General features: G+C 45.5%; 1 protein-coding gene across 1 annotated transcript in view; it reads right to left on the bottom strand.

Moving 5' to 3' along the window:
* STAG2 (stromal antigen 2) overlaps window positions 1–23170 on the bottom strand; it is a 1172735-nt gene that overhangs the window by 408222 nt on the left and 741343 nt on the right. Inside the window, 2 exon segments of the mRNA XM_029607875.1 lie at window positions 1432–1502; window positions 18159–18362. Coding sequence (XP_029463735.1) covers window positions 1432–1502; window positions 18159–18362 — 275 coding nt within the window.

Genomic DNA, 23170 nt, shown 5'->3' with positions numbered 1-23170 from the left:
CACGCTGAACTACAACTTCGCAGCGCCAGACAAACACACAAAGACAAACGGGCAGACAGAGGACAGAAAAGACGAACCAATTGATCTTGTCCCTTGTCTCCCCAATTTTCTTCTTTTTTTTTTTTTTTTTTTTCTATTTCCCAGTACCAAGAAACTGACCAGACCAGAACCGCAGGTTATGCCTCTCAATCTGCTGGAGTCAGAGAATATACTGAAGGACCGCAGGAGGCACACCAGTATATCTAGGGGGTGCTTTCAGTTTTCTCTCTGACTCCATCTGCTGGAGGGGAGGCATAACCCAGCTGTCTGGACTGATCCTGGTACGTACTGGGAACCTTGTCTCAGAGCTTCCCGGTCTCGTTCCAGGCGGTCTCTGGCTGCGGGGGGAGAGGGAAAATACCTTCACCGCCGTGCTCGAAGTTGCACCCACTGCCTCTCAGCCTCACCCGATGTCGGGGGCTAGGTCCCCGCCGAGAGTCGGCCGTCGGACAAAGGCTTACCTCCGAGGGATTGGGGAAATCACCTCGCGAATTCCCAACTGGGGGAGGGACCCATTGGGTGTCACCGCAGGAGAGCAGGGTTCGTCTGTAGAGGTAAGATTTCTTCTTATTTTTGTTTTCTTTGGTAAAATTACTCTAACGCTGTGCGAGCGTGCATAGAGTCCCTAACTGTTATGGAGACGGAAAATACTGAAGAGCTGCACTTCCTGCAGGGGTATATGTACTAGGGCTGACGTCAGACTGAAATCTGATCCGTCTCCAACTGCTATCAGGAGTACACTATACCCATTGGTCCTGAGTCCATCTGCTACATGCTAGAAAAATGTAATTACTTAAAGACCATCATGTAAATTGTGTTATTTTGACCAATATAAAGTTTGGAGAATTTTGCAGAATTTTAAGTTTTTATGTGCAGAATTCTAAAATTTTTCACAGAATTCTCCCAGGAGTAGATTATATATGTGTCTCAGAAAGAAGTCTCTTAACGTTTAAGAGTCAATGCTAGTGACTCTTGTTGCTGTGATGCATTGAGTTGCTGGCCTGGATCTGATTAGGCAATGGTCAATGGTCTGAAGGCACACTGGTTGGAAAACAGTGATCTAGATTCTCTCTAACTTGGACAGACAAAGCAGTGACAATTGTTCCAGTGTTGCTAAGACCTTTGTCATGCATACTCAAATAATTTCCTAGAACAGCTCTCAGCAATCCAACTATACATACAACCAGGTCAAATGACCCATGTTTGTGCCTCTGTTGAGACAGATTGTTTTCAGAGTAATTTTTCACTCTAAAATGAAGGTTTATTGCTTCTAGGTAGTTGCTGCATTTCACAAAATGTGCACTCAGCCCTATAGTAAGGGGATAACAGAAAATTCATAAAATAAATCTTCCAAATAAACTATCAGAATTTTTTTTTTTAGCAAAATCTTACTTGTGGAAAGCAGTGATTCTTTTTAATGTTGACAAAACTTGATAAGCATCATCTTCATCAGGTTCTTCATCCTATTAGGGAAATAGTGCACATTTTTTTATTTATTTGTGTTTTTCTATACCGGCATTCACGGAAGTTCGTATCATGTCGGTTTACATAAAACAAGGGGTGAGCAATACATTATAACGTACATAGCTAAAACGTAAGAGTATACATTACAAAAGTATAACAAGTGCATAGAAGAAAAAGTTACAATAAAACAGGGGTTATTCTAACTGGGATTAGAGTTAGAGGAGAGATAAAAAGTTTAACAAGAAGTAAAACCTTGTAGTGATTGGTTGGTATAAAATTTTTCAATTGTTTAAATTGTAATTTGATACTTCTAAGGCAGTACAAAAGTACAGGACCAGATGATAGGTTAAAGTAATGGAATAAAACTATGATGTACACCATACACTGCAGTACTAAAGACAAAGCAGAGTTGCTTACCTGTAACAGGTGTTCTTCCCAGGTCAGCAGGATGTAGTCCTCACATATGGGTGACGTCACTGGACGGAGCCCTATCACGGAAATCTTTTCTGTCAATCTAGAAACTTTCACTGCCACACTGAGCACGCCCAGCATGCCATGATCCCTGTGTCCACAGGGGTCTCCCTTCAGTCTCATTTGTAGCAAAAAAATACAAGCGAAAAATAAAATAAAACGTAAGCAGACCCAACTCCGCGGGGTGGCGGGTGGGTTTTGTGAGGACTACATCATGCTGTCCTGGAAGAACACCTGTTACAAGTAAGCAACTCTGCTTTCTCCCAGGACAAGCAGGATGGTAGTCCTCACAAATGTTTGATTAGCAAGTTACAGGCCGCTTCATATTACAACAGGCCAATAGCAGACAACTCATGCACCAGGCACAATAATTGGGGTGCTATTGGCAATGAGGCAGCCTGAAATCACAGCAGATGGTTGTGGATGGAGTTGGGGATTATACTGGAACAAAGCTCTGCAAGACAGATTAGCCAAAGGCAGAGTCTTGACGGCCTTCCTTATCTAAGCAGTAGAGGGTTGCGAATGTGTGAAGAAAGCTCCATGTCTCAGCTTAGCAGATGGGATTAAAGGGGCTCTTAGGGAAGATAAGGCCATTGCAGAAAGACTAAATGAATTCTTTGCCTCCTTGCTTACTAATGAGGATGTTGGGGAGATACCAGTTCCGGAGATGGTTTTCAGGGGTGATGAGTCAGACAACTGAACAAAATCACTGTGAACCTGGAAGATGTAATAGTCCAGATTGACAAACTATAGAGTAAGCAAATCACCTGGACCAGATGGTATGCATCCTAGGGTACTGAAGGAACTAAAAAATGAAATTTCTGATCAATTAGTTAAAATTTGTAACCTATCATTAAAATCATCCATTGTACCTGAAAACTGGAGGGTGGTCAATGTAATATTAAAAATTTTAATTTAATATTTTTTAAATTTAATATTTAAAAAAGGCTCCAGGGGCGATCCGGGTAACTATAGACCAGTGAGCCTGACTTCATGGCCAGGAAAAATAGTGGAAACTATTCTCAAGATCAAAATCGTAGAGCATATAGAAAGACATGATATAATGGAACACAGTCAACATGGATTTACCCAAGGGAAGTCTTGCCTAACAAATCTGCTTCATTTTTTTGAAGGGGTTAATAAACATGTGGATAAAGGTGAACCGGTAGATGTAGTGTATTTGGATTTTCAGAAGGCGTTTGACAAAGTCCCTCATGAGAGGCTTCTACGAAAACTAAAAAGTCATGAGATAGGAGGCGATGTCCTTTCGTGGATTACAAACTAGTTAAAAGACAGGAAACAGAGAGTAGGATTAAATGGTCAATTTTCGCAGTGGAAAAGGGTAAAGAGTGGAGTGCCTCAGGGATCTGTACTTGGACCGGTGCTTTTCAATAAATAAATATATATATATGATCTGGAAAGAAATACGACAAGTGAGGTTATCAAATTTGCGGATGATACAAAATTATTCAGAGTAGTTAAACCACAAGCAGATTGCGATACATTACAGGAGGACCTTGCAAGACTGGAAGATTGGGCATCCAAATGGCAGATGAAATTTAATGTGGACAAGTGCAAGGTGTTGCATATAGGGAAAAATAACCCTTGCTATAGTTACACAATGTTAGGTTCCATGTTAGGAGCTACCACCCAGGAAAAAGATCTAGGCATCACAGTGGTTAATACTTTAAAATTGTCGGCTCAGTGTGCTGCAGCAGTCAAAAAAAGCAAACAGCTTGTTAGGAATTATTAGGAAGGGAATGGTTAATAGAACGTAAAATGTCATAATGCCTCTTTAATCGCTCCATGGTGAGACTGCACCTTGAATACTGTGTACAATTCTAGTCACCGCATCTCAAAAAAGATATAGTTGCAATGGAGAAGGTACGAGAAGGGCAACCAAAATGATAAAGGGGATGGAACAGCTCCCCTATGAGGAAAGGCTGAAGAGGTTAGGGCTGTTCAGCTTGGAGAAGAGACGGCTGAGGGGGGATATGATAGAGGTCTTTAAGATCATGAGAGGTCTTGAACGACTAGATGTGACTCGGTTATTTACACTTTCGAATAATAGAAGGACTAGGGGGCATTCCATGAAGTTAGCAAGTAGCACATTCAAGACTAATCGGAGAAAATTCTTTTTCACTAAACGCACAATAAAGCTCTGGAATTTGTTGCCAGAAGATGTGGTTAGTGCAGTTAGTGTAGCTGGTTTAAAAAAAGGTTTGGATAAGTTCTTGGAGGAGAAGTCCATTAACGGTTATTAATCAAGTTTACTTAGGGAATAGCCACTGCTATTAATTGCATCAGTAGCATGGCATCTTCTTAGTGTTTGGGTAATTGCCAGGTTCTTGTGGCCTGGTTGGCCTCTGTTGGAAACAGGATGTTGGGCTTGATGGACCCTTGGTCTGACCCAGCATGGCAATTTCTTATGTTCTTGGCAATTGGTACTGAACGATAGTGTGGTACGATGTTGCCATGGCCCTTACAAAATGTGCTTGCACTCACCTCTGGAGAGGAAGGCCTGCTTTCTCATAGCAGAATTGGATACAGTTTGCTAGCTAGTTGGAGAGAGTTTGTTTGACCACTGGAACTCGTAGCTTGTCTTTGTCAAAGAAGCAAAGAGTTGGGTGGATTTCTTATGGAGTGCAGTGCGGTCTAGGGAGAATGCAAGTGCACACTTACAGTCGAAGGTGTACCACACCTTCTCGCCCTGGTGAGAGTGAGGCCTTGGGAAAGCGTGGGCAGACTATAAACTGAGTAAGGTGAGAGAGGCTGTGTCCACCTTAAGAAGAAATTTAGGGTGAGAATGGAAGCCCAGTCAGACATGGAGGAACCTAGTGTCTGGTGAGCATGCAACAAGGGCTTGTAACTCACTGACCCTCTTAGCAGAGATAATGGCTACGAGGAAAAGAATTTTCTATGTTAGAAATTTTATGTTATAGGAATGCAAAGGCTCAAACGGGGAAACACCTGAGCCTTGTAAGCACTACATTTAGGCCCTATTCCGTAACCGATGATTGTAGAGGAGGCTTAAGTTGTAAAAAACCCATGATAAGCTGACTCATAAGAGGTTGAGCCACTAACAGGGCATTCCCCTACTCCCTGGTGGTACGCAAAGATAGAACTGAGATGTACCCATGCGGAGGATGTCTGGGGACCAGAATCCGAAAGGTATCCTAGATAGCCCAATAGGGATGGAGTGGGGCAGGAAAGAAGGGGCCAATACCTTTTTGTGCACGTCATTTGGTAAATCTTGCCCATTTCGAATGGTAAGATTTAGGTGTGGAAGGTTGTCGTGAAGCTACAAGTACCTGAGAATATTAGTGAGTCTGTGTTATGAGACTGGCCTGTGGGCAGGCAAATTGGTTCCTGGAGTGATGGATTGAGAAGTATGGAAAAGCATACTTGTCGAGGCCAGTACGGGGTTATGAGAATCATTGAAAACCTGTACTGCTGTAGCTTCACAAGAGTTTTGGCTATGAGCTGTACTGGAAGAGACGCCTATAGGAGGCCTTTGTTGCAGGGGCAAGCATAGGCGCCCATGGCTAACGCATTTGTATGCCTGTGTAGGGAGCAGAATCTGTCCACTATGTTGTTCGATTCGGACGCAAGAGGTCGAAGGTTGGTTGACCTCAGCGCTAGAAGATTTTGCTCGCTACACATGGATTCAGAGAACACTTGTGGGGATGGAGACGTTGATTGAGATGGTCTGTTAGTATGTTCGGTATGCCTGTTGGATAAGTGGCCCGGAGATGCATGGAGTGTGCAAGGGCCCAGGCCCAGAACTGCGTGGCTTCCTAGCAGAGCAGATAAGAGCCTGTGTGTCCCTGTTTGCTCGAATGCCACATTCCTACTAAGTTTTCTGACTGTACCCAAAAGGTTTTGTGTGAGAGGCAGTGATTGAAGGCATAAAGGGCATAACGCATGGCTCGAGGCTCCAGGAAGTTGATCTGAGACTTTAAATAGAGTGCAGTCAACGCATTTTGGGTTTGGAGGGTATTGATACGTGTTCTCCAACTCAAGTTGGATGTGACCATGGCCAAGATCATCTGAGGGTTTGGTACTGGATCGGTGATATGCAGCAGGGACAAAAGCGGTGGTAGTGCCATTGAAATTTTAAAATCCATTGAGTTCTTCTCATGGCTAGTCTGACCATAGTAGTGACGTGGATCGTGGAATCATGTGGCCCAGCAATGTTGCATGCACGCAGAGATGTGGACAATTTGATAGGATGTTTGCGCGGTTGTTTGGCAGGAAGGCGGTTGCGACTGTAGTGCCCAGATCTGCTCTAGATTTATAGTGAGTCTTAGAGAATTTAGAGCTCCTTGTTTGGATTGACTCCTTATTAGACAGCCGTCCAGGAAAGGAAATGCATGAATGCTGTTCTTTTTTAGATGAATGGCAGTCACTGCTAGGTATTTGGTGAAAAACACAAGTTGTTGAAGCTAGTTCGAATGGCAGAACTTGGTATTGAAAATGTTATTGACTCACTATGAAGTGTATAGAAAGTCAAGAGAATAGAGGCAACCCCTTTGTTGTAGTAAGGGAGGCATGGTGCCAGGAGACTTTTTTGAGGTCCAGGATGGGCAGAGGTAGCCTATTTTCTTTGAAAGTAGGAAATAGCAGGATTAAAAACCTCTGCCTTGTTTTGACCAGGGAACGGTATCTCGAGCCCTGGTCCAAAGTGGGGTGGACCATTCTGTTCTCTGGTAAGGTAGAAAAATCCAGGAGCTTGCCCGACTGGCAGAGCTGGTGTGATCTGAATACCCGTTGGTCTCACGTGGAAGCGTGAGCAGTAAAAGTTCCTCCTTCTAGCATCCCTCTTCGCTGGTTTTCTAGCCGAGGTGGGGGATTTGCAAGAAATGTGGAGAGCTATTACAGGATCTCGCGGCTGTCTCGCAATTGAGCCACTGTCTGCTGGAGTTTGTGTACGAAGAGACTATCTGTGATACATGGCAGATCAGCTAGATTATCTTGGACTTTAGACCGTAAAATCAGAGGCCGTAAGCCAGGTTACCATCTAGTATGGAGTTCTGTTGCGAAGCAATCACATGTTGTTCGAATTTCATGTGGATGGCAGAGAGGTTCCCTTGGTGTTGTGTCAAACATTGCTGGTAAATTGCAATATGTGACACCCAATATGGTTCTTGGAAGATATTACGACCTAGAACCTCCCGAAACCTCTGGTCCTTTTTAGGGACCAGGTCGAAAGGGATGGTTTCAGGCACATCCTTAACTTAGGTCTCGATGGGATCAATGCTGAAGCGGGATTAGAGTGCCCATCGTCCCGCGAGGATCCCGGGAGAGATATAGAAGGCCGTAGAGGCTCAGAAGGATGAGTCAGCGTCGATGACTTAGGCTGACGTTGATAGGTGCCACAACAGTGTGAATATTGATGGCTCCGGTGTTAGTAGATTCTGGAAGGCATCGATGACAGTCTGACGGACGAGGATGTCCAGCTCCTCCCTGGAAGCTGGTATAGGTAGTGCAGCTAAAGGGGGAGGCAGGCTAGGCGTTACTGGCACTTCCACATGAAGTGTCAGTAACGCCAGCCTGCCTCCCCCTGTAGTGGCTCAGTACCCAGCATCTGTGTCGATGGGGAACGCCTCGGTGCCTCAGGTGCAGAGGAGCATGGAGACTCTTGTACCTGGGCCCACTTCGCAACTGGCTCAATGGACACTGATGCCGGTGCGGTATCAGTGCCGGCACCAAACGCAGAACCACGTCGGTGCCGGCAGCCATGTTTCCCTCAATACTAGGCCTGGTCATTCTTCAGCAGAGAGGAAGATGCCACCGATGTGATGGATGGCATCGGTGACAGACGGTTACCGTGCTGGTGACTATGATTCCCACGTTGCTCGGCACAGTCATTCTCCAGCACAGAGGAAGATGCCCTCACTGTCTCAGATGGCATTGGTGATGAACGGTCACCGTGCCTCTACTGCTCTTAGAATTGTTTGTCACCCAAGGATTACAATGGGCTCTGGTATAGAACCCGAAGTATGGAGCGTTTTCTTTAGTCGAGGACAGCATCAAAGCGGATGTGGACGGGGCGTGGACAGCATCGACGGGGGCCATGGACGTCCCAATCCCTCTAGCCCCAGTAGAGGTTTGCAGCAAGGATACTCAAGGGTATCATGGGGTGGACCGAGGGTGAAAAGAAGGCCGCAATTCGGTTGGTAACCCGGGGGAACAGTTAGTGAGGTAACAGGAACCGAATGAAAAATAGAGCATTGTACTCACCGAGCGTAGATGAAATGTACACGAAGGGAGACCCATATAGGGAAATTATTTGTGAAGTAAAACGTCCAAGTGTTTCCGTGATGAACAGTTGTGAGAAAAATCTCACACAGCTCCTAAATGAGAGGCAAACTGCCTCGCAGGAAAAAAGAGACTGAAGGGAGACCTCTGTGGACATAGGGATCATGGCATGCTGGGCATGCTCAGTGTGACAAAGGTTTTCCGTGATAGGGCTCCATCCAGTGACGTCACCCATATGCGAGGACTACCATTCTGCTTGTTCTTGGAGAAAGCAAAATTGCTTACCTGTAAATAGGTGTTATCCCAGGACAGCAGGATGTAGTCGTCACATATGGGTGACGTCACTGGACGGAGCCCTATCACGGAAAACATTCTGTCAAAGTTTCTAGAAACATTTGACTGGCACGCTGAGCCCACTGAGCATGCCCAGTATGCCATTATCCTTCGAGCCACAGGGGTCTCCCTTCAGTCTTGTTTGTAGCAATAAGCGTTAGCAAAAATAAAATAATAAATATGTTTCGGACCAACTCTGCAGGGTGGCGGGTGGGTTTCGTGAGGACTACATCCTGCTTTCCTGGGATAACACCTATTACAGGTAAGCAATTTTGCTTTATCCCAGGACAAGCAGGATGATAGTCCTCACATATGGGTGATTAGCAAGCTACAGGCTAAGTCATCTTTGTTTTGGACCAACAGTGTACAATTTGTGCAACAGGCACAACAACTGGTGTACTGTTGGAAAAAAATGAGGCAGCTTGAAATCACAGCAGGTTGAATGTGGAAGGAGTTGGGATTATACTGGAAACAAGTTCTTTAAGACAGATTGTTCATAGGCTGAATCTTGTCGTCCTTCCTTGTCGAGACAATAGTGAGCCGCAAAGGTGTGAAGAGAACTCCATGTTGCTGAACGATAGTGTGCTACTGAAGTTGACATTGCTCTTACTGAGTGAGCCTTTACTCGCCCCTAGAGAGGAAGGCCTGCTTTTTCATAACAAAATTGTATACAATCTGCAAGCCAATTCGATCGAGTTTGCTTGCTCACCGCTTTTCCAGGTTTGTTTGGATCAAAAGAAACAAAGAGCTTGTTGGATTTCCTATGGGCCATAGTGCGATCTAAGTAGTACGCAAGCGCACGCTTACAGTCCAAGGTGTGTAAAGCCTTCTCTCCTTGATGAAAGTGTGGTTTTGGGAAGAAAGTAGGCAAGATGATGGATTGATTCAAGTGGAATTCCGTAACTACCATAGGAAGAAATTTTGGGTGTGTACGGAGTACCATTCGATCATGTAGGAATTTTGTGTAGGGTGAGTATGTGACAAGTGCTTGTAACTCGATAACCCTTCTCGCAGATGTGATGGCTATTAAGAAGATAGTCTTCCAAGTGAGAAATTTAACATCACAGGAATCCATGGGTTCAAAGGGAGAACGCATGAGCCTCGTTAAGACCACATTAAGGTCCCATTGTGTGACCGGTGGACGGTGTGGAGGTTTAAGTTGAATTAAACCTCTCATAAATCTACTAACAAGGGGTTGCACTGATATTGGTGCATCAACGACAGTGTTGTGATAAGCTGAGATTGCACTTAAATGTACTCTTACAGATGAGGTCTGTAAACCAGAGTCTGAGAGATGCCATAGGTAGTCTAATAAAGATGATTCAGTGCAGGAAAAAGGGTCAACACTGTTTTGTGTGCACCACGTGGTAAACCTTTTCCATTTAGCACGATAGTTCTTTCGTGTGGAGGGTTTACGTGAAGCTACAAGCACTTGAGAGACATTAGTTGAAAGATTGAGTGGTTGCAAGATCAAGCTTTCAACATCCACGCTGTGAGGGATAGGGATTGAAGGTTGGGATGACGCAACCTGCCCTGATCCTGAGTTATGAGAGTGGGTGCTGTGCCCAGACGAATTGGTTCTCTGATCGAGAGATCTAGATGTATGGAAAACCACACTTGTCGAGGCCAATACAGGGCTACGAGTATCATGGACCCTTTGTCCTGTTGTAGCTTCACTAGAGTTTTGGTTGTTAGCGGAATCGGAAGATACGCATACAGAAGGCCTGAATTCCAGTGGCGACCAAAGGCGTCCCTGGGTAAGCAGTTTCTCTGCTTGAACAGGGAGCAATAATTGTCCACTTTGTAATTCATTTGTGATGCAAAGAAGTCTACTGTTGGTTGGCCCCAACGTTGGAAGATCTTGGTCGCCACTTCTGGATCCAGAGATCATTCGTGAGGTTGGAATTAACGACTGAGGCAATGCGCTACTAAGTTGTGAATGCCTGCTAGATAGGTGGCCCGTAGAAACATTGAGTGTGTTAGGCCCAGTCCCAAATCTGTGCTGCTTCTTGACAAAGTAAATACGAGCCCGTACCTCCCTGTTTGTTGATGCAGCACATGGCTACTGTGTTGTCTGTTTGTATCAGAACAGTCTTGTGGGAAACACAGTCCTTGAATGCATGCAGCGCATAACGTATAGCTCGAAGCTCTAGGAAGTTTATCTGAAATGTAAGTTTATCTGAATGTAATGTAAGTTTAATGAAATGTAAGTTTATCTGAAATCCCCCAGGGCTCTTCTTTATCACCTACACTGTTCAATATTTACATCCTACCTCTCTGCCATTTACTCACTAACCTGAAACTCAAGTTCTATATTTATGCAGATGACGTTCAAATTTTAATCCCAATATCCAATTCACTCGAATCAACAATTAAGTTATGGGACTCTCATCTGCAAACTATCAATCATCACCTCTCAAGCCTCAATCTGGTGCACAACACTTCCAAAACTGAACTATTACTAATCACCCCAGAAAGCAGTCCCTTTCAACACCAGATGCAGACAAACATACAAACATCACACGCTAGAGATCTAGGAGTCATCATTGACAGTCACCTGAACCTAAAGCAATTCATAAAACACACTACAAAGGAGTGCTTCTACAAGTTACAAGTACTCAAAAAACTGAAACCATTCCTATTCCATTATGATTTTAGATCTGTCTTCCAAGCCATTCTATTCACCAAAATAGACTACTGTAATTCCATTTTGCAAGGACTCCTGGCCTCCACTGTAAAACCTCTCCAGTTACTCCAAAACGCAACGGCGAGAATTTTGACAAATACCAATCGAAGAGCGCATATCTCTCCCATTCTAAAAGATCTCCATTGGCTCCCAGTACAATTCAGGATTCTTCATAAATCTCTTACATTAATCCACAAATATTTTCACCATCAGACCCCCCTTGATCTGCGATACCCCCTCAAACTGCACTCAACAGCTAGACCTTTAAGGGACGCATACAAGGGATCCTTACATGTACCTTCTATCAAAGCTATACAACACTCAAACATCAGAGACCGGACATTCTCCATCACAGGTCCCTCCATCTGGAACACCATGCCTCCGGACCTCAGACAGGAATCATGTCTACTAACTTTTAAAAAGAAATTAAAGACATGGCTGTTCTGCCGAGCCTTCACCGACACCAGCCCAACAGCCTGACTTATAACTGTTCTAGCAAATATACATTTAAACAAGCGCTAAACCATGTATATAAATTTTTAAGAGAACTTCTACAAATTATCATGAGGACTGCTCCTTGTCTCCCTCGCATACTCCAATGTATATTATAATCTTTCGTCCCCCTTCTTATTTCCTCCTCCAAGTTACACATCCTTGTTATAATGTAACTTTATTCTCCTTCAAATTGTCTATACTGTTTGGTTGGTTATAGTTTCTACTTGTTCGATGTAAACCGAGCTGATTTGATATGTATTAAGAAATTCGGTATATAAAAGCCTTTAATAAAATAAATAAATAAATAAATAAATAAATAAATAAAGCTTCGAATTTTGTCCAAGTACCTTGGGTCTGCAGATGACCAACATGTGCTCCCCAGCCTAAGGTGGATGCATCTGTAGTTAATGTCACTTGCATAATTGGTTGTTGGAAAGGTAGGCCTTTGAGCAAGTTGTTCATGGTTGTCCACCATAGGAGCGAGGATCGTAGTTGCTGAATTACTTGAATTGGATAAGAAAGTGGTTGAATGGCCTGTATCCATTGTCTTTTGAGTGTCCATTGAGTGAACCTCATGGCTAATCTGGCCATATGAGTAACATGAACTGTGGAGGCCATGTGTCCCAGGAGAGCGAGGCATTGATGAGCTGTCACCCAAGTCCGTGCGTGTAGAGAGCCTGCTAACAAGGCGAGTGTCTGTGCATGGTCTTTTGGAAGGAAAGCTTTTGCTCTTATGGTGTTTAATTCTGCTCCGATAAATTGTAACAGGAGAGATGGTATGAAGTGGGATTTCTGGTAGTTGATTAGGAATCCCAGTGAATGGAGTAGAGTTATTGTGAGCTTGAGGGAGTTGAGAGCTCTTTGCTGTGTTTGGCTTCTGATTAGCCAATCGTCGAGGTAAGGAAACACGTGTAAACCTTTCCTTGCACAGGTGGGCAGCTGCTACGGCTAGGCACTTTGTGAACATTCGAGGTGCTGAGGCAAGACCGAATGGTAGCATCCTGTACTGGAAATGTTGAGTTCCTACTAGGAATCACAGATATTTGCGATGAGGAGGGAATATTGGAATGTGAGCATAAGCGTCTTGAAGATCCAGAGAACAGAGCCAATCTCCTTTCTGAAGTAGAGGTAGCATGGTGCCCACAGAAACCATCCTGAATTTTTCTTTCCTCAGAAATTTGAGATTTCTGAGGTCTAGGATGGGACGTAGGCCTCCTGTTTTCTTTGGAATGAGGAAATAACGGGAGTAGAATCCTCCTCCCCGCTGAGGCCGGGGAACAGGTTTCACGGCCCTGGCTCTCAGAAGGGTGGATCAAACTTTCTGAAAGAGTGTGGATTGGTTGTTTACTGTCCAAGACGAGGTGGGTGGAGTATCGTTTGGTACAGTGAGAAATTCCAAGTGGTATCCTTGAGATGTGATGCAGAGTACCCATTGGTCTGTGGTAATGTGTGACCAATTGTGTTGGAAGAAAGCAATCCAACCTCCTACCGGCAAATTTGGGGTCTGATTGGTAGACAGGCTGCTGTTCCCTGGTAGTATTTCAAAACCCCAATTTTGCTCCTGTTTGCGGGGGGGGGGGGGGGGGGGGTTTGAGCTCTAGGTGCTCTTGGTTGCCTAGACTGTGCTCTTTGAGGTGGTCTGGATGATCGTCCACAGGCAGGAGGTAGATAGTAACACCTCGGCCTGTAGTATGGGCTTTTGGAATCTTTTCTTGGGAGTCTTCTTGATGATGTTTGAGACTCCTGAGGTACAGAGGACAGTTGTCGCAGTGTTTCTGAGTGCTCCATTAGCTGGGAAACTGCTTCTTTAACTTTATCCCCAAAGAGATTGTCTCCTACATAAGGGAGATCAGCCAGTTTCTCTTGTATTTCCAGTCTCAGGTCTGAGGCCTTGAGCCAAGCCCATCTTCGAGCACTTATACCTGTGGCCGACAGTCTTGATGCAGTCTCAAAACAGTCGTATGCTGCACGAACTTCGTGTTTGCCCGCCTCTAAGCCTTTGTGTATTATGGAAGTGAAAGAATCCTGGAACTGCTGTGGGAGAGCTTCAGAGAGTTCTTGAATCTGTTTCCATAAGTTATGCTGATATTGCGTCATATATAATTGGTAGGACGCAATTCTGGAAACTAACATAGATCCCTGAAACATCTTCTTGCCTATGTTGTCCAAGAATCTATTGTCTTTACCTGGTGGAGTTGAAGTATGAGGCTTTATTCTTTTTGATTTCTTTTGTGCTGACTCAACTACTACTGACTGGTGAAGTAGTTGAATCTTCTGGAAGCCTGGGATGTGTTGGACCAGGTATGTTGCGTCAGTCCTTTTATTTACTGGAGGTATGGTGCAGGGATGCTCCCATAATCTGTGTAACAATTCCTCGAGGACTTCGAGAACTGGTATTGCTAACACCTCTTTAGGTGGGTCCACGAACAACACTTCCAGGGTCTTTTGTCTGGTATCCTCCTGAGATTGCAGCTGAAAGGGAATGGTGTCAGCCATATCTTTGATAAAATTTGAGGAGGACAGGTCTTCTGGAGGGAATTTTCTTCTTTCCTCTGGAGGAGAGGGTTTCGAGAGGACTTCCTCTGAGGAGGTATCAGTGTTAGGATCATCCCATGTATCAGGTGTATGCGGTCGAAGAGGCATAGATAGCATGGGCACCTTTGGCATCGACGGTTGTTCTCTGGGTTTCGACGGGAATAGTGGGGAAATTGGTGGATATGGACGTGGAACTCCCGATGAACCTGGGAGTGGTTCCGGAATCGGAGATTCTTCTGCAATGTCCTCTCCCCTCGGTGTTGGCATCAGTACTTCCTGAGGTTTCACCAGAATGGCACCAATGAGTGATCTAATTTTGCTAAAATCGGCGCCAAAAAAGATATATCGGGCATCGGCATCAATGGAACCAGCGATGTGGGTCGGTAATGGCATCGATGGAACCGGCGATGGCGATACTGCTGGCCTCAATGGTGGACTCGGTGCTGGCATCGGAGTTATATTGAGGAGTGCATCCCTGACTGCCTGGCGGATATATCCGTCTAGTTCCGCCCGCATAGCTGGTGAGACCAGAGCAGCTATGGGGGGAGGCAGCGAAGGCGATATCGGTACCTCCGCAGGGCCCTGTGGAGGTACGGTTCACGGCACCGATATCGGTGGGGATCGCCTCGGGGTGGAAGGCGTCGGCTTCGCATCGTCTCTCCGAGGCTTCTTTGGCGCTGATTCAGGATCCGTCGATGGACCACCAGTTATCAGATCGGTCTCGGGATCGTGAGGCCTCCGATGTCGATGCCGATGCTTCTGCCTGTGCTCGATGCCCTTTTCGATGACCGACATCTATTTTATCGAGAACTTTGAAGGGGTTGGTGATGGCCGATCCCCCGCTTCATCCGGTCTTTGTTTTTTGAGGACGACCTTTCGTATCGCTCCAGCCGGAGATGACTGTGTGGACGTCGATGTCAACGGCATTAGTTGTAAATGGAACAGGTGCTCCATTTTCTCCATCTGGAGTCTTCTGCCTTTCGGCGTCATCTTGGTGCATTTCGGGCACGTCAAAACGTCGTGTCCCTCGCCGAGACAAAGTACACACTCTAAGTGTGGGTCCATAATGGACATGGTACGACAACAAATCGGGCATTTTTTAAAACCCGTAGCCATTGTGAGAGTCGGACAGCCGTCAACGACTTTCAGGCTAATGTACACGGTTGTGGAACAGACGGAAAAATACAGAAAAACTTACCGCGATAGTAGAAACAGGAGACCCCTACTGTGTCGAAGTTTTTCCGAGTTTTTTAACAAACTTTTTATATGGTGAAAATTCACCACACAGGACTCCTAGAACCGCGAGGCTAACAGCTTCGCGGAAAAAAGAAGACTGAAGGGAGACCCCTGTGGCTAAGAATATCTTAGCATGCCGAGCATGCTCAGTGGGCACACTGTGCCAGTCAAAACGTTTCTAGAAACTTTGACAGAAGTTTTTCCGGAATAGGGCTCCATCAGTGATGTCACCCATATGTGAGGACTTGCATCCTGCTTGTCCTGGGATAAAGGCAGTACTCCAATTCAGGCTGCGTGGCTCTTATGTACAGGCTGTGCAAAGAAAGTGCCTTCTGGTCTTCTTCGGTGCCGGTGCCACTGTCTCTGTGTGTTTGTGCACATGCAGTTGTAAACGCGGCTGTGCGTTTAGATATGTGCCCAGGCGCGCTCAGTTGTGTGTGCCGTTGCGCACGTAGCTGTGCGCGCAGTTATGTGTGTGTCTGTATTGGATGCGTGCAAGTTAGGCACATCGGCCGTCCGGCCTGCCTCACACGTACTACTGGTCAAGAAGGGAAGATAGCGCAGACGATCCCCGCGCGTAAGATGGCGCCAGAGGGTCTCCAATTGTGTGGACCTTTGCACCAGATCAGGGCCTAGCCCAACCAAGGCTGCTCAACTCGATCGATGCTCCCTTCTAACCGCCGGGGACAGATTCGGAATGGCAATTCAAGCTCTGAGGACCGGAGATCTGAATTTAAAGATTTTCTCTTACCTGGTCTCAGCGCTTACCGATCGTGTGTCGGGTGGTCTCCAGCTGTGGGGGGGGAGAGGGAATTACCTTCACCAATGTGCATGTTTCTGCACCCGCTGCCTTTCAGCCATACTGGGGGGCTAAGTCCACACCTGGAACCGGCTACCGGACCAAGGCACACCTCTGAGGGATACTGGAGATCAACCTCAGGAATTCTTGACTGGGGGAGGGACCCTTAGGTATCACCGCAGGAGAGTGGGGCTCGATTTTCCTTAAGGTAAATTTTGTTTCTTCTTCTGTAATTCTAACACTATTCTAGTGTGTGGGATAGTGTCCGCATCTGCTTGGAGATTGAGAGATACTGAAGATCTGAGGTTACTGCAGGGGTATATCTAGAGTGACATCAGCTTTGAAATCTGACTCCATCTCCCATCTGCTAGCAGAAGAGCACAATACCCATTGGTCCTGAGTCCATCTGTGTACACACTAGGAAATATATATTCTGTTTTTCTCTTATACAAAAATGTCTTCTTTGAAGGAAATATACCAGTTGCATTGCATTCACTTGGATTATAGATTATTAAATCCTTTTGTACTGAGGAATATACAACTAGCACAAGGATATTCACAAAGTACTTTAATTTATTGTATGTTATGACCAATTTTTATTTTTTTTTTTACAAATTAAGGCTTCTGCTTTAGGTCTGGCACTACGGAACTACAGCAAGGATTTTTCAGTCTCTGGACATTTATTTTCATTTTAGTATTAGCTTGCATGCCTAAAACATCTGAGATATAGAATGAACTACATGAACAGGTGAAGTGGGGTGGCTTCCTAGTTTAGGCCATTGTGTTCTGGCATGGGGGGGGTTCAGAACCCCCATTCACTGCTGCACTCAGGCAGGTCTTGACCATGAATGAACAACAAGGAAGGTATGTCTTAAAAGAAACACTCACTCTAAACCTTGTGTTTCCACTAAGTTACTTGGGCTTACTGTCTGGGGACAAAGATGAGATGTAGCAGAAGGAAGCACAAATGGAGGGATTAAAAGATGAGAATATCTTAAATACAGAAATAAGTGAATGGTAGTACATGATTGACAGCTGTATTTTGCAAGGCAGCCATGAAGATTATTTTTCTTAAAACAGCAACTTGCTTTTATCTGGGTATTATTAGCTCCTTTGTTGATTTTATTCAGAGGTAATCTTTTTGCTTTAATCCAAAAATATTAAATGTATGGCAAAAAGTATGTATTTTTAGATAACACTTCTTAGGACCATACTCTACATGTACAATTTAGGTTTAAAGGACATGAGTACAGCCGTCATCACTTAAAACACCCATATTTACTTAGTATCACTGAAGCTGTAAGCAAATAAGGATCATCTCCTTTACTCAGTCTGCCTATTTGTGCCTGCCTGCTGCTCTGCTGCCACAGATCCTATTCAACGTAGTGTCTTGTCTCTTGGGATAATGTCTCTCATAAGCCAGGGTATGTTGGATATGATTTCAATCTCTCACAAATATTTCTAGTGTTCCCTCAATACTTGCATTGTGCCAAAGAGCTTACTTTTGGAATTCAAAGAATTTAATATGTATAGAAAATTATCAAGGGACACTTGGAAGTTCTTTCTTCTCCCTTCCTCTGCCTCTAAGCTCTTATTTGTCTTCCCCTGAAACATTCTTGAATTCTGTAACTGTTCTGGCTCCTACCACCTCTGCTGGAAGTCTGTTCTAGATGTTAACTACCTTCAATGAAAAAATATTAACCTCTCTATGAATTATTTATGCAAGGTCTCTCACTCACTCATGTTAACAAAATGGTCAACTTTATACAGCAGAAAAAGATACCATTCCAAAAGAAATACATAGCGAGAACATAAAAAAAACAACAACATAAAACAAACCTCTTGCAAAAAATCTTCAAGAAGCCGATTGAACTTGTCTGCCAGCTCATCTATTAACTGACTCTTTGCGATATCCACTCTGTTAAAGATGGTGAATTCCTCATTACAAAGTGCATAGTATGTTTTAGAACATGCTTCCAAAACATCTGTATCTGTGTGCTTCTCCACAATATCACGGATCTGTCGCAATAAGGCCTCCAAATGCTATGGAAAAACAAACATCAGATGTTTTAAAATATTCTTACTTAAAAATTGAGAAATGACTTACCTGATAATTTTGTTTTCCTTAGTGTAGACAGATGAATTCAGGATCAGTGTGTTTATGTTCCCCTGCTAGCAAATGGAGACAGAGCAAGCTGACATCTCAGTATATATAGACCTGCAGTGACCCAGCCTGCCAGTATTCTCTTCAAAAGCAACTGTGGACAACGTAGCAAAAAACTTGATTAAAACATGATTAAAAACAGGTAACCAGAACTGTACTCAACTAACAAGAAACACTGAACTCACATAAGTTTCTAGGTACCCCAAGCTAGGAATTGGAAGAACACTTACCTGTAATTCCTGGGAATCCAGAGCCCCACAGGAGGACTACTGACATACATGCGGCAGCTGAGGGTGGGAAGCTGAGTCCATCTGTCTACAACTAAGGAAAACAAAATTATCAGGTAAATAATTTCTCCACTTCCTGGCAAGTAGACAGATGGTCTCAGGACCAGTGGGATGTACCAAAGCTACTCCCTAACAGGGTGGGAGGCTGTCCGCGGTCCAGTCAACACTGCACATGCAAAAGGTGCATCCTCTCGGGCCTGCACATCCAGATGATAAAACCTGGAAAAAGTGTGTAAGGAAGACAGATATTGATGGGAAACAACAAACTAACCTCCGCCCATGACTCTGCCTGAGCCCTAGAGGAACGAGCCCTAACCTGAGTAGGCAAAGGCTTTTCAGCATCTACATACATGGCCAGGACCACCTCCTTAATCCAGCAAGCTATGTTAGCCCGCGAAGCCAGAGCACCCTGCTTACTCCTGCCATGGAGAACAAACAGGCGATCCATCTTTCAAAAAGGTTCAGAAACCTCCACATACCGAATGACAAGTCTCTTGACATCCAAGGAGGGCCAGAGGCGATACTATTCTGCATCCCTGACCTTATCCAGGGACGGCAAGGAGATGGACTGATTCAAATGAAAATCTGAGACTACCTTGACTCCACTCAATAACCGCAAAGAAAGGTTATGCAGTGGTCTGAATACAGAGCCCACCAAAAAAATCCAGCACCAAATTAAGACTCCAAAAGGGAACCGGTAACCTCAAGGAGGCCTAAAATGCTTCACTCCCTTCAAAAAAACGGTTCACATCAGGGTGAGACGACAATCAAACACCATTCACCTGGCCCCGGAAACAGGCAAGAGCTACAACTTTCAAGGAATTAAGGGCCAATCTTTTATTCAACCCATCCTGCAAAAAGTCCTGAATGAGTGGGATCTTAACTGAACAAGGAAGAACACCACGCTCTTCACATCAGGCCTCAAAAACTCGCCAAACCCACACATAAGCCAAGGAAGCGGAGACCTTGCAAGCGTGGAATAAGGTGGCAATCACCGCAGAGGAATAACCATGCTTCAACAGGCAAGCCCTCTCAAGGGCCAAACCACAAGACAGAACAGAGTTGGATCTTCATGAAGAACCAGTCCCTGGTGTAACAGATCCATATGCAGTGGAAGGTGAAGAGAGGGTATCCACCAAGAGTCTTTGGAAATCTGCATACCACAGATAGCTGGGCCAGTCCGGGGCCATGAGAAGTACTAGCCCCCTCTGACATTCAATCTTGCAAATTATCCTGCCCAGCAGGGGCCACGGTGGAAAGGCATAAACCAATCTGTCTTCTGGCCAGACATGTAAGAGCGCATCTACTCCCAAGGACTATGGATTTCTCCTGTGCCAGTAGAATCAAGGAACCTTCGCATTGTGAGAAGTTGACAGCAGATCTAGGAACGTAAGGCCCCAGCAATCCAAAATCCGCTAAAACGCCTCGGCTGACAACACAGACTCTCCAGGGTCCAGACTCTCCCTGCTTAGAAATTCCGTTTTTATGTTGTCTTTTCCTGCAATGTGAGAGGCCGAGATCATCTGCAGATGACCTTCCGCCCATTCCATAAGCTGGTCTATTCCCTGTGACACTTGCTGGCTCTTGGTTCCTCCCTGGCAATTGATGTAGGCCACTGTCGTTGCGTTGTCCAACATCACGCAAACCGCTTGATCCTACAGCCTGTGGTTGAACTGCAAGCATGCCAGCCGTACCGCCCAGGCTTCCAGGCAATTGATGTTTCAGCTGGACTCCGGCATTCTAACGCTCTTGGCTGTTAACTGCAGACAGTGAGCTCCCCAACCGAGGAGATTCGCATCCGTTGTGAGTACCAACCAGGTTGGAGAGGATAAGTCAACTCCCTTTCTCAGACGATCCTTTTCCAACCATCACTGGAGGCAAGAGCAGATATCTATCGGCAAGGAAACCGAACCGCATAGACCTGAGACTGCGGGTTCCAATGAGACAGCAGAGAGCGCAGAAGAGGATACATATGTGCTCTTGCCCATGGCACCACTTCCAGGGTTGCAGTCATCAAGCCGAGCACCTGTAGGTAGGACCACACAGTCAGGCGTATGGTGTTCACCAGCTAACGCACTTGACACATCAATTTCTGAATCCCAACTTCCGCAAGGAAAACTCTGTCCTGTCCAGTATCTAACTGAACCCCCAGATTCTCCAATGAGTGAGACAGCTTAAGTCTGTTCTTGGTCAGGTTCACCACCCAACCGAGCTTCTGCAATAAGGAGATCACCTTGCGTATCACCAGGCGGATCTCTTCCTGACACTTGGCTCGAATCAGCCAGCCATCCAAATATGGATGGCACCAGGATCACTCCTCTTTGCAAGGCCACTGCTATAACCACCATAACCTTGGAAAATGTTCTGGGAGCAGTGGATAGACCAAAGGGCTGGACCCAAAACTGATGATGACACCCCCACACCACAAAGCGCAGAGAGCTTTGGTATTCCAATTGGATGAGAATATGAATCCTCTGACAGATCCAGGGAGGTCAGAAACTCCCCCAGCTGCACCGCCATTATCACAGAGCGTAAGATTTCCATGCGAAAATGAATCACCTTCAAATGATGGTTGACCCTCTTGAGATCCAAGATGGGACAAAAGGAGCCCTCCACCTTGAGCACAACAAAATAAATGGAATATCATCCCATACTTTCTTGAGATGTGAGCACTGGAACCACAGCCATTAGCCTGAGGAGCCTTTCAAGCGTGAACACCACTGCCTACTTCTTCTGTGGGGAGTGACAAGGGGACACCATAAACATGTCCTGAGGAATACTGCAAAGTTACAGCACATATCCTTCTCGTATCACCTCCAGGACTCCCCTATCTCTTGTTCCCGAAGATGGGTCGGTAAACCTTCATTGGGAAGTTCGAGAAGGTCCGCCTCCCGAGCCCCTTCCTCTCTCAAGCTTTCGGGAATGAAAGGACTGAGACCTACTGAAAGGCCGAGTCCGCTGAAAGGTAGACCCTCTGTAGGGACAAAACTGCTTGGAACACCAGAGACGACCCCTCATACCAAAGGGGCGCTATAACTGCTTCTTACCTTTCGGCAACCGAGGAACCAGAAATTCACCCCACTTATTGGCCAGTTTCTCCAACTCGATCCCAAACAAGTGCAAGCCTTTAAAGGGCATCTTGGTAAGATTAGCTTTGGAGGCTGCGTCAGCTGACCAATGTCGCAACCGGAGTTGATGCCTAGCCACCATCACCGAAGCCACTCCTCTAGCCGAGGTACAGACCAAATCACAGCCTGTGTCTGCTAAAAGGGCGGCAGCAAATCCATAACCACTCTGGTATTCCCTCCTGACTCATCAACCTCCTGAGAGAGAAGTTGACAAGATTGCTTTCTGTTGTGGCCTAGTGGCACAATTTATAAGGTCATTGCCACTGCCTCAAAAGCTTGCTTAAAAATAGCCTCACTCCTATCGTGTACATCCTTCAAGGCTGCTCCTCCCTCTAAGGGGATAGTCGTCCGCTTAGAGACGGAACATACCAGTGCATCCCACTTTGGTAAATCGCAAACGCTATCTCACAGCCAGATCCAGACAGTACAGGCCTTCTAATGTCCGACCCCCTTTGAAATCTGAAGCTGAGGCATCCCATTACAGATCAATCAATTCCTGAATGGCACCCATCACAGGAAGAAACAAGAGGCTTTACATAAGGAAACCCAAATGGGATTCTTCCTCAGCTCAGACATGGCATCCGAACCAGGAACACCCAGTTGTTTCAAAGTCTGGGAAATCAGGGCCGGCAGTTCATCTCTATGAAATGCCACAACATGGGTCGATATGGTTCCAGTCCTGGAGGAATTTCCCCATCTTCCAGGGAATCAGGATCAACCTCATCATTAGTGCCATCCATATTCCTGTCAGGAACATCCGCAGAAAGAGGGAGGAGCCACTGGCTGAGGGTCCAACTGGACAGGAATGGGTGAAGCTGAGGACTGCGCCTGAAGAAAAGCATGTAAGCCTTGAAAAAATTCCACCAAACGCCGGATCGAAACAAAGCCGAGAAGGAACTGGAGCTGCCCTCACATGTGGAGGAGCCAGTCAAGGGAGAACAAAGGTCTGGCATCCCTCCAATCAAAGCCGTGACCAACCCATCAGAATGGGAGGAGCCAGGCTCAGCAAAATCTGAGGAAGACAACTCTCCCTGAGCGTCTGAGCAGCGCTGACACAGGTAAGAAGCCAGGTCAGGCTGAGAAGCTCTTATATGAAAGGCAACACAAATAGGAAGACGCATAGGCTTGTTTACCGGCGCCATCACAGCAGTAAACGTGTCTAAATGTCTCATGCTCAAGAAGGCTACACGCACAAAAAACAAGCACCGCAGAAGGAAGCACAGCAAGACGCATGCACAACTTGTGCGCTAAGCAAAGCGTATGAACAATGCA

Source organism: Rhinatrema bivittatum, chromosome 6 (assembly GCF_901001135.1).
Source record: "Rhinatrema bivittatum chromosome 6, aRhiBiv1.1, whole genome shotgun sequence".
Lineage (NCBI taxonomy): Eukaryota > Metazoa > Chordata > Amphibia > Gymnophiona > Rhinatrematidae > Rhinatrema > Rhinatrema bivittatum.
Note: the sequence above shows the minus strand (reverse complement) of the source record. Positions and strands in the feature narration are given on the sequence as shown.